The sequence below is a fragment of the Aethalodelphis obliquidens genome, unplaced genomic scaffold, assembly GCF_003676395.1.
Source record: "Aethalodelphis obliquidens isolate GAN/ISIS:26980383/991018 unplaced genomic scaffold, ASM367639v1 scaffold53, whole genome shotgun sequence".
NCBI lineage: Eukaryota > Metazoa > Chordata > Mammalia > Artiodactyla > Delphinidae > Aethalodelphis > Aethalodelphis obliquidens.
The window spans coordinates 9,890,463-9,904,398 of record NW_020837997.1 but is presented as its reverse complement, the minus strand read 5'-3'; the positions used below and the strand labels follow the sequence as shown (position 1 = coordinate 9,904,398).

General features: G+C 52.9%; 1 protein-coding gene across 1 annotated transcript in view; it reads left to right on the top strand.

Moving 5' to 3' along the window:
* The window catches only part of ACSBG2 (acyl-CoA synthetase bubblegum family member 2), a 67,193-nt gene extending 57,531 nt beyond the window's left edge, over positions 1-9,662 (top strand). Inside the window, exons 9-15 of the mRNA XM_027085353.1 lie at positions 187-368; positions 501-734; positions 2,940-3,157; positions 5,000-5,139; positions 5,228-5,474; positions 6,744-6,919; positions 9,231-9,662. Of these exons, the coding sequence (XP_026941154.1) occupies positions 187-368; positions 501-734; positions 2,940-3,157; positions 5,000-5,139; positions 5,228-5,474; positions 6,744-6,817 (1,095 nt within the window). The 3' untranslated portion in view covers positions 6,818-6,919; positions 9,231-9,662. The remainder of the gene's footprint in view (positions 1-186; positions 369-500; positions 735-2,939; positions 3,158-4,999; positions 5,140-5,227; positions 5,475-6,743; positions 6,920-9,230) is intronic.
* Positions 9,663-13,936: the final 4,274 nt, after the last annotated feature.

Here is a 13,936-nt window from a genome sequence, read left to right as displayed (position 1 = left end):
CAAATCCCCAGAGAGAGCATGATAATCGGATTGGCCACTGGCCAGCCAATGGATTGGCTCCCTTGGGTCAGGAGCTCACCCTGGTCCAATAAGCCAAGAGAAGGTTCTCCTGGGCTGAGCTGAGCGGCTGAGGAGAGATGGACATCTGGGTTGCAGGTGTGGCTAACCCAGCTCTGCGCCCTGCAGGGCACTTTGGTCAACACTCTGCAGGAGGTAAAGCCTACCGCCTTCCTGGGGGTGCCCCGAATTTGGGAAAAGATGCATGAGAAGATAAAGGAAACTGTTGGCAAATCTTCAAGCTTGAGGAGAAAGGTGTTCTCATGGGCAAGAAATATTGGCTTCAAGGTCAACTCAAAAAGGATGCAAGGGTAAGTGGCGGGTCCAGCGGGGCCAGGCGTGGAGGGCAGCGGGTGAGGGGGCTCAGCCTTCTCCAGCTGGGTCCCATCAGCCCCCTTGTGGCCCCATGGCTATAGAGCTCTCCTTGGCATTCATGTTCATAGGGGACATGACACTCCCATGAGCTACCGCATGGCAAAGGCCCTCGTGTTCACCAAAATCAAGAATTCCCTTGGCCTGGATCGCTGCTGCATTTTTATCAGCGGGGCCGCACCCCTCAACCAAGAGACTGCTGAGTTCTTTCTAAGTCTGGACGTACCTATAGGTGAGGCGTACGGTATGAGTGAAAGCTCAGGACCCCATTCCGCGTCCAGCCCAGAGAACTACCGGATTCTAAGGTACTGGCCTCCTGGGCAGCCTCTGGGTCCTCTGGGGTCAAAGGGATGAAGATAGGAGGGTCGACAGGCCTCTGGGCTAAGACGAATCCTGACTTGGTGTCTCCAGGATGACCCCTGTTCTCCAGCCTCCAAGCCTCAAATTTTCGTGACCGTGGGAAGCCCCAGTTTGAACGAGAGCCCATGGACAAAGGGGAAGGGCTCTCAAACATTCTGTGGACTCTCCCTATTTGCCATTTGCTAGCTCTGCCTCCAGACAGCCCACCCCGGGCTCACCCACCCAAGGTTCACCTCCCTAGACCTCGGGACAGTTCATCTCCACGGTGCTTTCTCTCAAGCACGTCCCCAGGCCCCTCCTGGCTTTCTCCCAAGCTCAGCTCCCCTCGGGCTGCAGGATGGAGCCCAGTGATACTGACACAGTAAGAACATCCAAGCCAAGCTCCACGTGGAGTCTCAGAACCGTGTTCCTACACAGGGCCTCCTGGTTGTGCCGCTCCCTGACCCCCGCCCTGCCGCCATATTGCAAGGCTGGCTCTCCTCTCATGCTCGGCCGAGTTCCGGCTGCCTCTGAACTTAGCGAAAACTAAATTCAGTCTTCCCAATCTGGCAAAACCATCTCCTGCCTCTGACTTTACCTTGCACATCAGTATCTCCCCTTCTCCAGTCCATAATCCCATCTGGGTCTGTTTTCTGCAGAACCCAAACACCCACTGGAGTTTTCTTCCAAAACCAAAGAGTGGTCCTTCCTAAAAGAGTGTTTTTCGCTGTGCAGAACTTTTTTTATCTTTACCTGGTTGAACTCATGAAACTTGTATAGCTTCTGAGTTTTTCCATATTCCTAGGAAAGCTTTTTTTTTTTTTTTTAAAGATTTAATCTTAATTCTTAAGTTTTGGTGTTCAGAAAGGACCTCTTGTAGATCCTGGAAATGAGATACCTTGTTGATAAACATTGAAATCAAGTTAGTTTTTTTGTTTTGTTTTGTTTTGTTTTTTAGCCATGCAGTATGTGGTATCTTAGTTCCCCAACCAGGGATCGAACCCTCATCCCCTGCGGTGGAGTCTTAACCACTCGACCACTGGGGAAGTCCCCCTAGAAAAGCTTTTTTTTTTTTTTGCGGTACGCGGGCCTCTCACTGTTGTGGCCTCTCCCGCTGTGGAGCACAGGCTCCGGACGCGCAGGCTCAGCGGCCATGGCTCACGGGCCCAGCCGCTCCGCGGCATGTGGGATCCTCCCGGACCGGGGCACGAACCCGTGTCCCCTGCATCGGCAGGCGGACTCTCAACCACTGCGCCACCAGGGAAGCCCTAGAAAAGATTTTAACGGAGGTCGTAAGGAGGCTCTTTATAAATTTTAAGCTTCACAGGACGGCCTTCTTTTTCCTCTTACTAAGGGAATCCCTACACTTAAACCTAAAACCACTGGCCCTTCTAACTGCCAGTAAAAAAGACCTCAGCAAGGCAGTAAGAAAATACTTCCTTTTCTGCATCTTAAAACCACCCTCCCGAGTAGTATCACTAGTGAAAGGAATTCCACGAAAATCCAGATATCAGCCGGTGCTATTCTGTCTTGCGGAAGTAACTTTAACCTCTAAAGAGATTCTGGTTCGTTGACTTACTTAAAATCAGCTGTCCTGGTCATTGCGTTCAGGTCCACATACCTGTTTTCTAGAGGGGGTTTTGTTGCTTCCTTTTTTTTTGGCCGTGCCATGGGGCTTGTGGGATCTTAGTTCCCTGACCAGGGATTGAACCCGGGCCCTTGGCAGTGAGAGCGTGGAGTGCTAACCACTGGACCACAGGGGAATTCCCTGTTGCTGTTTTTAACCCGGGAGCACTTTGTCCTTCTCCCATTTATGTGAAGATAAAAACAATCTAGATTCACTTTGCTGTACACCTGAAACTAACAACTATACTCCAATAAAAAAAATTTTTTAATTCCCCAAAATAGTAATAATGAAACAATCTACAACTCTGCTGGGTTTCCCAGTTCGCCAAGTGTCTGGGAAGTTGGCTCACTTGACTGAACAAGCCCTCCTTCCACTCGGTCAACACCTCTCATGCCCGCCAGGTCCTGGGGAGGGTGCGGCAGCAGGTTCCAGCCCAGGCCAGCTGAGCAGAGCGTCAGGAGCCTGGGCCACAGACCCAGGCCCACCTGGGTGGGTGACCTCGTCTCCCCGAGCCTCAGTTTTCCTCCCTCCTGTCCCCTGGCAGTTCCGGCAAAGTCACGACTGGGTGTAAGAACATGCTGTACCAGCAGACCAAGGACGGCGTTGGGGAAATCTGCCTCTGGGGCCGGCATGTCTTCATGGGATACCTGGAGAGCGAGGACGCGACCGTGGAGGCCATCGATGAGGAGGGCTGGCTTCACTCTGGGGACCTCGGCCGCATGGACAACCAGGGCTTCCTCTTTATCACAGGCCGCATCAAAGGTACTGGGGCTGGGCTCTGCAGGGGCCTCCTGGGAGCAGGCTCACCTTGAACGTTGAAGGCTCCCAGCCCCCGCCTTTCACGGGGCGGGCTTACACTGATGTACAGGGACACCCCAGTCCGCGCATCCCAGCTCTGTCCCTGTGCCCAGCCTGTGGCCCTCGGCAGGGAGCCAGAGAAGAAGCCCATTCTGGGCCTGAAACCTCTGTTCCCTCCCCTGCCAATCGAGGATAACAATAACTACAGAGTTGTAACGATTCAGTGAGGATTAACTGACATGACGTAGAGCAGGGATCAGGCAACTTTTCCCATCAAGGGCCCACTCGTAAATATTCTGGATTTGCAGGACGCAGGGTCTCTGTCGTAGCTGCTCCACTTGGCCGCTGCAGCAGGAGACGACGTGCAGACCGACGGCCATGGCTGTTTGCCAACACAAGCGTCACAGGATTTTCATGTGTCACAAATATTATTCTTCTTTGGATTTCCTTCCGACCATTAAAAAATGTGAAAGCCGCTTTTAGCTCGTGGCCATACAAAAACAGGCGGACGGTGGGAGTTAGCCCACAGGCTGGAGGTTACCAACCTCTGAGGGAGACCATTTGGCACGGAGCCTGACATAGGCAGTCATACAATTAGAGGGCTGTGTTAGCATTATTTCCAGGATAAGCAACAGAAAACCCTTCTTAAGCAGCTTTGAGTGAAAAAGGGATGCTACTGGCTCAAAACCAGAAGAGTCCAACAGGTCACGCTTCTGGCATGGCTGGATCCAGGTGCCAAAATGACATCCCAAGGAATCTCTCTATCCTTCTGTTACCATGCTGTCCTCCGTGTTGATGCCGTTCTTAAAGAGGCTTTTCCAACTTGGTGACTAGATGGCTGCCAACGGTCTAGGTTCATCCTAACACCCAAGGGACGAGTAAGCGTGTATTATTCCCAGTCGTGTCGGCAAGTTTTAGGCCTGATTCTCGCTGCATCTTCTTGGGTCGCTATCACACCTCAGAATGAATCACTGTAGAGGATGGAATATGCCGACTGGTCAGACCTGGTCACATGCTCACGCCGGCAGTCCAACCCCCCCAGACCACACAAAGATGGAGAGTAGCTCCCTAAAGAAACCCAAAGGAGTCGTCACTGGGCAGATGATATCAGAGATGTCCATTATGGGATCGAACTGATTATTACCAGTGCTGTAACCACCTCGGCGAGGGTGACTGTGAGATCGTGGGATGGGAAGGAGAGAGCTTGGGTGGGTGGCACCGGAAGTAGCAAGCATCCCAGGGTGAAAGAACAAGTAAAGATTGTGTCTGGGGCAGGAGGAGGGGCTCCTGAAGAATTTCAGAGGCAGCGAGAGAAAGTGACACAACTCTTAGAGCTTGCCAAAATTAGGGGTGCGACACGCCCCCCCCCCCCCCGCCAGGGAGAGCATGGACTTAGGGTCTTTGGGAGTTGCCAAATGATGGGAGAAGGAGGAATCAGAGAGACAGGGTGTGGTCAGAAACACCTGACTATCTTCCAAGCAAGACATGCTGGAGGGCCTGGAGCAGGGTATGGGGGACCAAGAAACAGGCAAGGAGTTCGTAAGACGCTGTCCAAGTGGAATGCCCAGGACTCGGATGCTTAATGGAAATTTGAAGATGGGGGGATGAAGGGCAGAGTGACTTTGGGTCTGTGTCCTGGAGAAGGACAGAGAGAGAGTCCTGGCCATGGGCGGAGGTCTTCCTCTGCTTCTGGGGTTTTCTAGGTGAGCGGTCATTGGTGCCAACCTCTGTCCCCTCTGATCCACAGAGGGGCAGGGCTTTTGGACTGTCATGGTTAAACCCACCCCCAACCATGATTTGTTTCAGAAATTATCATCACTGCTGGCGGCGAGAATGTGGCCCCCATTCCCATCGAGAACCTGGTTAAGGAGAAGATTCCCATCATCAGTAACGCCATGTTAGTGGGAGATAAGGCCAAGTTTCTGAGTGTCCTCCTGACGCTGAAGGTAACGTGGGTGTTCTAGGCGAGAGGGATCCGCTTCTTGGTCCTCAGGGCTGGGTGCCAGGCGTTGTGACAGGGGTGTCTCGGGGCAGTGTGAGGTCGACAAGACGACTGGAGAGCCGCTGGACAGACTGACCTGGGAGGCCATGAGGTTCTGCCGGGATGCAGGCAGCCAGGCGACCACCGTGTCCGAGATCTTGGAGCTGCGAGACCCTTTGGTCTACACGGCCATCCAGAAAGGCATAAATGCCGTGAATCAGTGTACCATCTCCAACGCGCAGAAGATTCAGAAGTGGGTCATCTTGGAGAAGGACTTTTCCATCAGTGGCGGGGAGCTAGGTGAGTGGCCTGGAGAGCCAGTGGCCTTGAGACTTGGAGGCTGGTCCCTTGCTAGTGTCCAGGGCCACTGTGGGCTCTGAGGAGACGCATCTTTTTTTCTGGGAGTCAGTGTCTGTGGGACCAGCTGTGGACCGGGAGGGGGATACGGCCGCCTCCAGCTAACTGGTGTCCAGCTCCCCACGGCCACACACACACACCCTTCTCCCCAGGGCCTTTGCACCTGCTGCTCCCTCTGCCTGGACTGCTCTTCCCCCGCAATTCTTTGCCCGAAAGACTCCTTCTCATTGTCCGGGTCTCACCCTAAAGGCCACTTCCTGAGAGCAGCCTTCCCTGGCCACCCTGGCTAAGGCAGCTTGCCGTCCCCCCTAACACACTGACCCTACAGTCCACCGTCAAACCTACTGCACCGCCCTGTCTTCTTGCTTCCCTAATACGTCAGAGTCTGAAACTACCCTACCTATTAGTTTAGCTTTGCCTATCTGCCTGCCGAGAGGGGAGGGGTCGGGTGGGGGGGTCTTGCCTTCCCCTGAGGTCCCCCCTGGGGCTGCTTTCAGCACTCGGCTGTACTTCCACAGCGTGGACCGCAGGGAGCTGGGAGCATGGCAAGCATGCAGTCTTTAACAACCTGGGTTCAAATCCTGTGCCCGCCACACAGAGTTGGGACTTGTCCCTCCAAACCCTGGTCTTTTTATTTATGCGTTGGAAATGTGATCCAGGGTCGGGTGTGTGTGTGTGTGTGTGTGTGTGTGTGCGTGTGTGTGTGTGTGTGTGTGTCTCTAGTGTGTGTGTGTGTGTGTGTGTGTGTGTGTGTGTGTCTAGGACATCTGGAGGGAAGCCCACACCCCCTGGTGACCGGAGCCTACAGGGCGTCCTGGGCTGCATATGAAACAAGTCTCAAGTTCGAGTGTTCGCCCTGCCATGCACTTGCTGGGTGACCTTGGAGCAACTGGCCCTGAGCCTCACCTATAAAATCAGAGGGTCAGGGGCTGCCCCTCCGTGGTCGGGTGCAGCATCCCTGTCAGGCACAGAGCTCACTGTGCTCTCCACCTGCCGGCTCACGGAATCCTCACCGTGGCCCAAGGACAAGGCGGGGGTGGGGAGGGGTCCTCTCATCCCGGCGGATGGCAAAGGGGGTGCCCCCAGGAAGTCAAGGGCACAGCCAGCTACCAGCCCGGCCCCAGCCATGAGACCCTGTCTCCTGGTCACGCCTGGGGCACGTGGACTCTTATTGCATCCCCACATCTGAACTGGTTTCTCCTTCCTCGGCAGGTCCAACAACAAAGATTAAAAGACATTTCATAATGCAGAAATACAAAAAGCAAATCGACAACTTCTATCAGTGACGTCACTGGCAGAGCTGCTCCCGGCTGCCCCAGTGGTGAGACTGGCTTCGCTGGGCTGTGCCTCAGATGAGTCCAACACAGCTGGTCTCCCCCGAGCGGCAGGTAGGTCCCTGAGCAGAACCGCAGAGGCCTCGTGTGCACACGCACCCACGCGCGGCTGCCGCAGCTTCTAGGTAGTGTCTGCCCTCAACTCACGCTCTTCCTGGGTCCCAGCAGGGCATGCAAACTCCCTCCTGCTTGGCCACCAACTCTGTTAGCTGTTCTTCCTGCCTTTTACTTGTCTCGTAGAGGGAGCAGGGCAGCCTTCCCATCCAGGACCAGAGCTTTTGGTGAAATGCCCAAATGTTTCATAGTGACTTATTTGGAGAAGCCCTTTTGTCAAAAACTGTGGGTGGGGGACTTCCCTGGTGGCGCAGTGGTTAAGAATCCGCCTGCCAATGCATGGGACATGGGTTCAAGCCCTGGTCTGGGAAGATCCCACATGCCACAGAGCAACTAAGCCTGTGAGCCGCAACTACTGAACCTGCACTCTAGAGCCCGCGAGCCACAACTACTGAGCCCGCATGCCACAACTACTGAGCCTGCACTCTAGAGCCCACGAGCCACAACTACTGAGCCCGTGGGCCACAGCTACTGAAGCCTGCACTCTAGAGCCCGCGAGCCACAACTACTGAGCCCGCGGGCCACAGCTACTGAAGCCTGCACGCCTACAGCCCGTGCTCTGCAACAAGAGAAGCCACTGCGATGAGAAGCCCGCGCACCTCAACGAAGAGTAGCCCCCGCTCACTGCAACTAGAGAAAGCCCGTGCGCAGCAACGAAGACCCAACGCAGCCAAAAATAAACAAATAAATTTATATATTAAAAAAAAACAACTGTGGGTGGGAGAAGTTCTACTGGCCGGGAACCCAAGGAATGAGGTGTGTCGACCCATCCTGGGGGGTAAAGGACAGAGACTTGAGCTCCTCCCACCTACCCCTCTTCTCCCCCTTTTCCCCCAAGTCTTGTTCACAGGGAGCCCTGACGACATCAGGAGTCACTGATAGGATTTTAGAACCCCAGCTAGAGGCACAGTGCAGGCAGAGAGGAGGATGCAGCTTCGGTTGTCCCAAGGGTCACCTGTAACCCTTTAGTGGTCAAATCATTCTCTTCTGATGCCCACAGCCTACCCACCTGTATTAGTTTCCTAGAACTACCATAGGACAAAGTTCCACAGACTAGGGTGCTTAAACAACAGGAATTTTTTTTCTCAAGGCTCTGGAGGCTGGAAGTCTCCAAGGTCAAGGTGTCGGCTGGGTTGGTTCCTTCTCAAGTCCCTCGTCTTTGCTTGTAGACGGCCGTTTTCTCCCTGCATCTGTGTCCAAATTTCCCCTTCTTATAAAGACACTTGTCCTATTGGGTTAGGGTCCACCCTAATGATCTCATTTTAACTTGATGACCTCCGTAAAGACCCCACCTCCAAAGACACTCCCATCCTGAGGTCCTGGGTGTGAGGACTTCAACATACGAATTTGTGGAGGGGAACACAATTCACCCCATGACACCACTGTATCCATTTTCTTTTCTTCATTGTTAACTGATTCAACTTCTCCACACCTTTGTTTGTCAAAGTGCCGTGGGTGAGCCCAGCAGCTAAACACATCACACTCATCATTCTGCATCTTTTGCAAGATTTCAGATTTCACTTTGTGGTTGGGTAACTGACGTGGGGGTGGGAGGTGGACCCTCTCTGCACCTGTGCTGTCCAGTATGGCAGCCACTGGCCCACAATGTGGCCCGTCTGAACTGAGATGTGCTGTGGGTATAAAACCCACACTGGGCTTCCAAGTCAGTGTACGAAATACAGAACATACAACACCTTATTCATATTTTAAAGTATTGACTGAATGTTGGAATGATGCTCTTTGGGACATACCGGGTTACATTAAATATAGCACCTAAGTCAATTTCACCAGTTCCTTTTTTGTGTGGCTATTAGAATTTTTTTTTTTTTTTTTTTTGCACGGCCTTCTCACTGTTGTGGGCTCTCCCGTTGTGGAGCACAGGCTCCGGACGCACAGGCTCAGCAGCCATGGCTCATGGGCCCAGCCGCTCCGCGGCATGTGGGATCCTCCCGGACCGGAGCAGGAACCCGTGTCCCCTGCATCGGCAGACAGACTCTCAACCACTGCGCCACCAGGGAAGCCCTAGAAATTTTTCAGTTACCTCGGTGGCTCACGTGATACTCCTCCTGGAGAGTGCCACTCTAAAGTTCATGGGAGAGGGGTTCTTTTTTTTTTCTTCCTCATTTCTAAGTGGATCCGTTCATTCTGGAATATTTCCATCTTACAGCACCTTGTGGGGTCTCAGGGAATGAACATATAATACATGTACCAAGGATCCCCATGTGATAACTTGTCTTTCTCTTCTCTCTAGCCTCCAAGAGGAAGACCCCATCACGACGTGATTTGCTGCTCTGGGCAGGGACTTGAGTCTCTCGTGTTTTTAAGAAGTCAGATTCCCCATGGGTCAGTCTCTTTGTCATCCACCTGTTGAAGAGGTACCCCCCTCTCAGACCTGCCATGCCTCTTGAAGCGACAGGGCCATCACAGACCTCTGAATTCCCATGAACCTTCAGGGCGTGATCCTGGGAAAGCTGATGGGGAGGTCTCTGAAGAACTGCCTGTTTTAAAGAAAGATCTGACCTCGTGGGTTCCAACTGGCTTTTTTTCCTCTTCGGAGGATTGACTTGAGACATCAGAGAAGAAAAGCTTTCACACGTGTGAAGAAGAACTGGGCCCCCGAACCTACCTGCCTTCCTGGGAGCAACTTGAAAACCCTTCCACTAAGTTCTGACAATAAAGCACTTCAACACCCCGTGTTCTGATTTTTGGCCAGATGCGAACATCTTGTCCTTTGTTGAGAAGCTCAGACTCTAAAATCAGTTCTGGGTTCAAATTCTGACTGGCTGTGTGAGTCCAACCTTCTGAGTCTTGGGAGGGGACGTTATCTGTAAAAACAGACCCCCATCTCACAGGGTGGCCGTGGAGGGGCATCAAGATGACCAGAAGGGGGCAGTGTCTGATGCCCCAAAGCCCCTCACACGCGTTAACAGTGATCATCACAGCACCCCGTTGGTCCCAGTTAACAGCTGGGATTCTTTTTTTTGTATATATAAATTTATTTATATTTATAATTTAATATTTTAATTTAATATATTAATTTATTTATATTTTATTTTTGGCTGCGTTGGGTCTTCGTTGCTGTGCATGGGCTTTTCTCTAGTTGCGGCGAGCGGGGGCTACTCTTGTGGTGCGCAGGCTTCTCACTGCGGTGGCTTCTCTTGTTGCGGAGCACGGGCTCTAGGCGAGCGGGCTTCAGCAGTTGTGGCTCGCGGGCTCAGCAGTTGTGGCTCGTGGGCTCTAGAGCGCAGGCTCAGTAGTTGTGGCGCACGGGCTTAGCTGTTCCGCGGCACATGGGATCTTCCCGGACCAGGGCTCGAACCGGTGTCCCCTGCATTGGCAGGCAGATTCTTAACCACTGGGCCACCAGGGAAGCCCAGCAGCTGTGATTCTTGATGAATTCCATCTTTCGGGAAAGATGAGTTTGCTGTTGTCATAAGGTCCAAGACAGCAGCAGTTTGAAAGAAGACAGAACTTTCTTCCTCTCTCATCCAACAGTCCGTGTATGGACAGACAAAAGCTGATCCTGCACGTCCACAGTATCTGGCCCTGAAAGAGTATCAGCCCATCAGGACAGGAGGAAGAAACCCTTCAGTGTCCCTTAAGGTTCTAGATATCCAGAGGCACCCCTTTTCTTTTAGTTTCAAACATCAAATTATAAATCGGTACGAAATGTATGAAGACGTTCTCCTCGCAAAAAGCATTTGATGCAGATAAGGCTTAAAGCCCGCCTCCTCCATTGGGCAAGTCTTTATGTTTTTGAATATGTAAGTATGGTCGACGCTCTATCTGCAGGGTCCACATTAACAAGCTTGCCTGCTCACTAACATTACCTGTAACCCCCAAATGAACGCCTGTGGTGCTTTCGTAGTCACCTCTGGAAATGCTCACAGCACCGGCAAATTCTAATGACCCAACGTGTGCGTTCACGGCTGAAGGTCGAAGAAGGCGCCTCCTCGCTTCGGCTCAGACTGTGAACGTGTGTCTTTTGGGGGTCTGCTTAGTGCTCTGTGTTTTTGCATTTTTCTTGGTGATTTCACTGTTGAAAATGGCCCCCAAGTACAGTGCTGAAGTACTGACTAGTGGTCTTGAGTACAAGAAGGCTGTGAGGTGCCTTATGGAAAGATTATACACGTGTTATATAAGCTCCATTCAGGCACGAATTATAGCGCTGTTGGCCATGAGTTCAATGCTAGTGAATCATCAATATACCTTAAGGTGTTCCCAAACAGAAATACACATTACTGATCAGCAGATAAAAATGTTGTGACCGGGGGGCTTCCCTGGTGGCGCAGTGGTTGAGAGTCCGCCTGCCGATGCAGGGGACACGGGTTCGTGTCCCGGTCCAGGAAGATCCCACATGCCGCGGAGCCTGCGCGTCCGGAGCCTGTGCTCCGCAACGGGAGAGGCCGCAACAGTGAGAGGCCTGCGTACCGCAAAAAAATAAATAAATAAATACATCTACACGTGGGACAATTCTCTCAGCAAACCGACTGGAAACTGACAGAAGAACCCCTATATGACCAAAGCTGCAGGAAAGATCTCTCTATAACTGGGTTGGACAAGAAAGAAAAAAAAAGCATCAGGACAGGACCGGCAACCCTGGGAAGGATCTGTAAGGAAGAGAAGGTCCACACGGGCAGACCCTCGCCCTGGGGAGCCCCGCTGCCTGCTGGGAAACTCGCTGGGACAGATAGAGGGGCTGGAGAAGCCCAGACTCCACTCACGAGGAGGGCATGCATGCCGGATTGCTAACAGTCAGGGTGGGGAGAGACAATCAGAGGGCTGGCGGCTGCCGCCTCGCTGCACTTCTCCAATCCGAAGGACCCAGTGTCCTGGCCTCACACACTCCACCGCAGAGCCTGGTGTGAGATCAGGGCAGAGATTCAGTCTAGCTGCGCAGAGACAGACTGGGGCGCCTAGGGGGTGATCCGGGCCAAACCACAGAGACCACTGTCCGCACACGCACGGGAGCGGCGGATGGAACTGGGCGGACACTGTCAGCGTGCACATGGGGCGGGGCCACAAATATTCACAGCCATGAAGCACTGAATCTCGGGCAGACAGGCCCTGATCTACCTGCAGGGGACAGCCCAGAAGGCCTGGGGTCTCATCCGGGGGGGAATCGTGGAGCCCACTGTCAGCACGCACACGGCAAAGGGGGTCTGGCATTGTCGGCCTGCACACCGAACGGTGCCACGGAAACACAGAGCGGCTGGGCGCTGAGTCTCAGGCAGAAAGGCCCTGGGCAGGAGTAGGTGGTGATTCGCTTCCAGCGGGAGCACCCCAGCTCCACCCACTCTACACAGCAGCTTGGAGTCAGATCTGAGGCGGACAGGTCTTGGGAGAGGCCTGCCACGAGGCAGCCCAGGTCTACTCCACAACATAGCCCGGCACTAGGTCTGGGATGAACACGATGGAGAAAGGGATGTGACCTTGGGCTACACTCCGGGCATTGCTGTGACCACAAGGGCCTCACTTGCTTCAGCGGTCACCTCCTTGAGGGCAGGCACTCAAGGGCAAGGGAGACTCATCAAACCCAACCCTCAGGACTTCTACCCCAATAACTGGGGAGCAGACCCCACCCCAGCAGGGTGGTGACAGCCATGGAGCAAAGAGGAAGCCCTGCCCAACACCCAGCACAGGCTCTGGATACCACACCACCAACCAAAGCCCCTATCAAGGGGGTAGCTGCTAGCACACCCCGAGGAAAGATGTGGTTGGTGCCCATACCAAAACCAGCCCTTGTGCCAAAAGTACCGGACTCAACACACTCTACACAGGGACGCTCCCACAGAAAAACTCCCCTTCAAGACCACAGTAGATAACTCTTTTCCTAAATTCATGGAGACAGAGAAACTTAAATAAAATGAAAAAGCAGAGGAACTACTCCCCATTGAAAGAATGAGAGAAATCCCCTGAAAGAACAAATAACGAAAAAGATGTCACCAGTCTACTAGACCCCAAGTTCAAGAAAGAGATAATAACAATGTTAAAGGAATTAAGAAAGATTATTAATAGAAATGCAGATCCCTGTAACAAGGAAGTAGAAACTATAAAGATGAACCAGTCAAAATTAGACAATTCAACTGGTGAGATAAAAAGCAATCTAGGGGCTTCCCTGGTGGCGCAGTGGTTGAGAGTCCGCCTGCCGATGCAGGGGACACGGGTTCGTGACCCGGTCTGGGAAGATCCTGCATTCCGCGGAGTGGCTGGGCCCGTGAGCCATGGCCGCTGGGCCTGCGTATCCAGAGCCTGTGCTCCACAGCGGGAGAGGCCACAACAGTGAGAGGCCCGCGTACCACAAAAAAAAAAAAAAAAAAAGAAATCATGGCAGAAAACTTCCCAAGCCTAAAGAAGGAAACAGATATCCAGGTACAGGAAGCACACAGGGTCCAAACAAGCTGAAGCCAAACAGGCACACACAAAGACACATCATAATTAAAATGGCCAAAGTTAAAGATAAAGAGAAGATTCGAAAGACAGCAAGAAAACAACAGAGTCAGTTATAAGGGAATCCCCATAAGACTATCAGATGAATTCTCTGCAGAAACTTTGCAGACCAGAAGGGAGTAGCATGATGCACTCAGAGTCCTGAAAGGGAAAAACCTGCAACTTAGGATACTCTACCCAGCAAGCTTATCATTTAAAATAGAGGGAGGAACTTCCCTGGTGGCGCAGTGGTTAAGAATCCGCCTGCCAATGCAGGAGACACGGGTTCAACCCCTGGCCCGGGAAGATCCCACATGCCATGGAGCAGCTAAGCCCGTGCGCCACAACTACTGAGCCTGCACTCTAGGGCCCATGAACTACAACTACTGAAACCCATGCACCTAGAGCCCGTGCTCCGCAACAAGAGAAGCCACCACAATGAGAAGCCCGCGCACCACGACGAAGAGGAGCCCCCGCTCGCTGCAGCTAGAGAAAGCCTGCACGCAGCAACAAAGACCCAACGCAGCC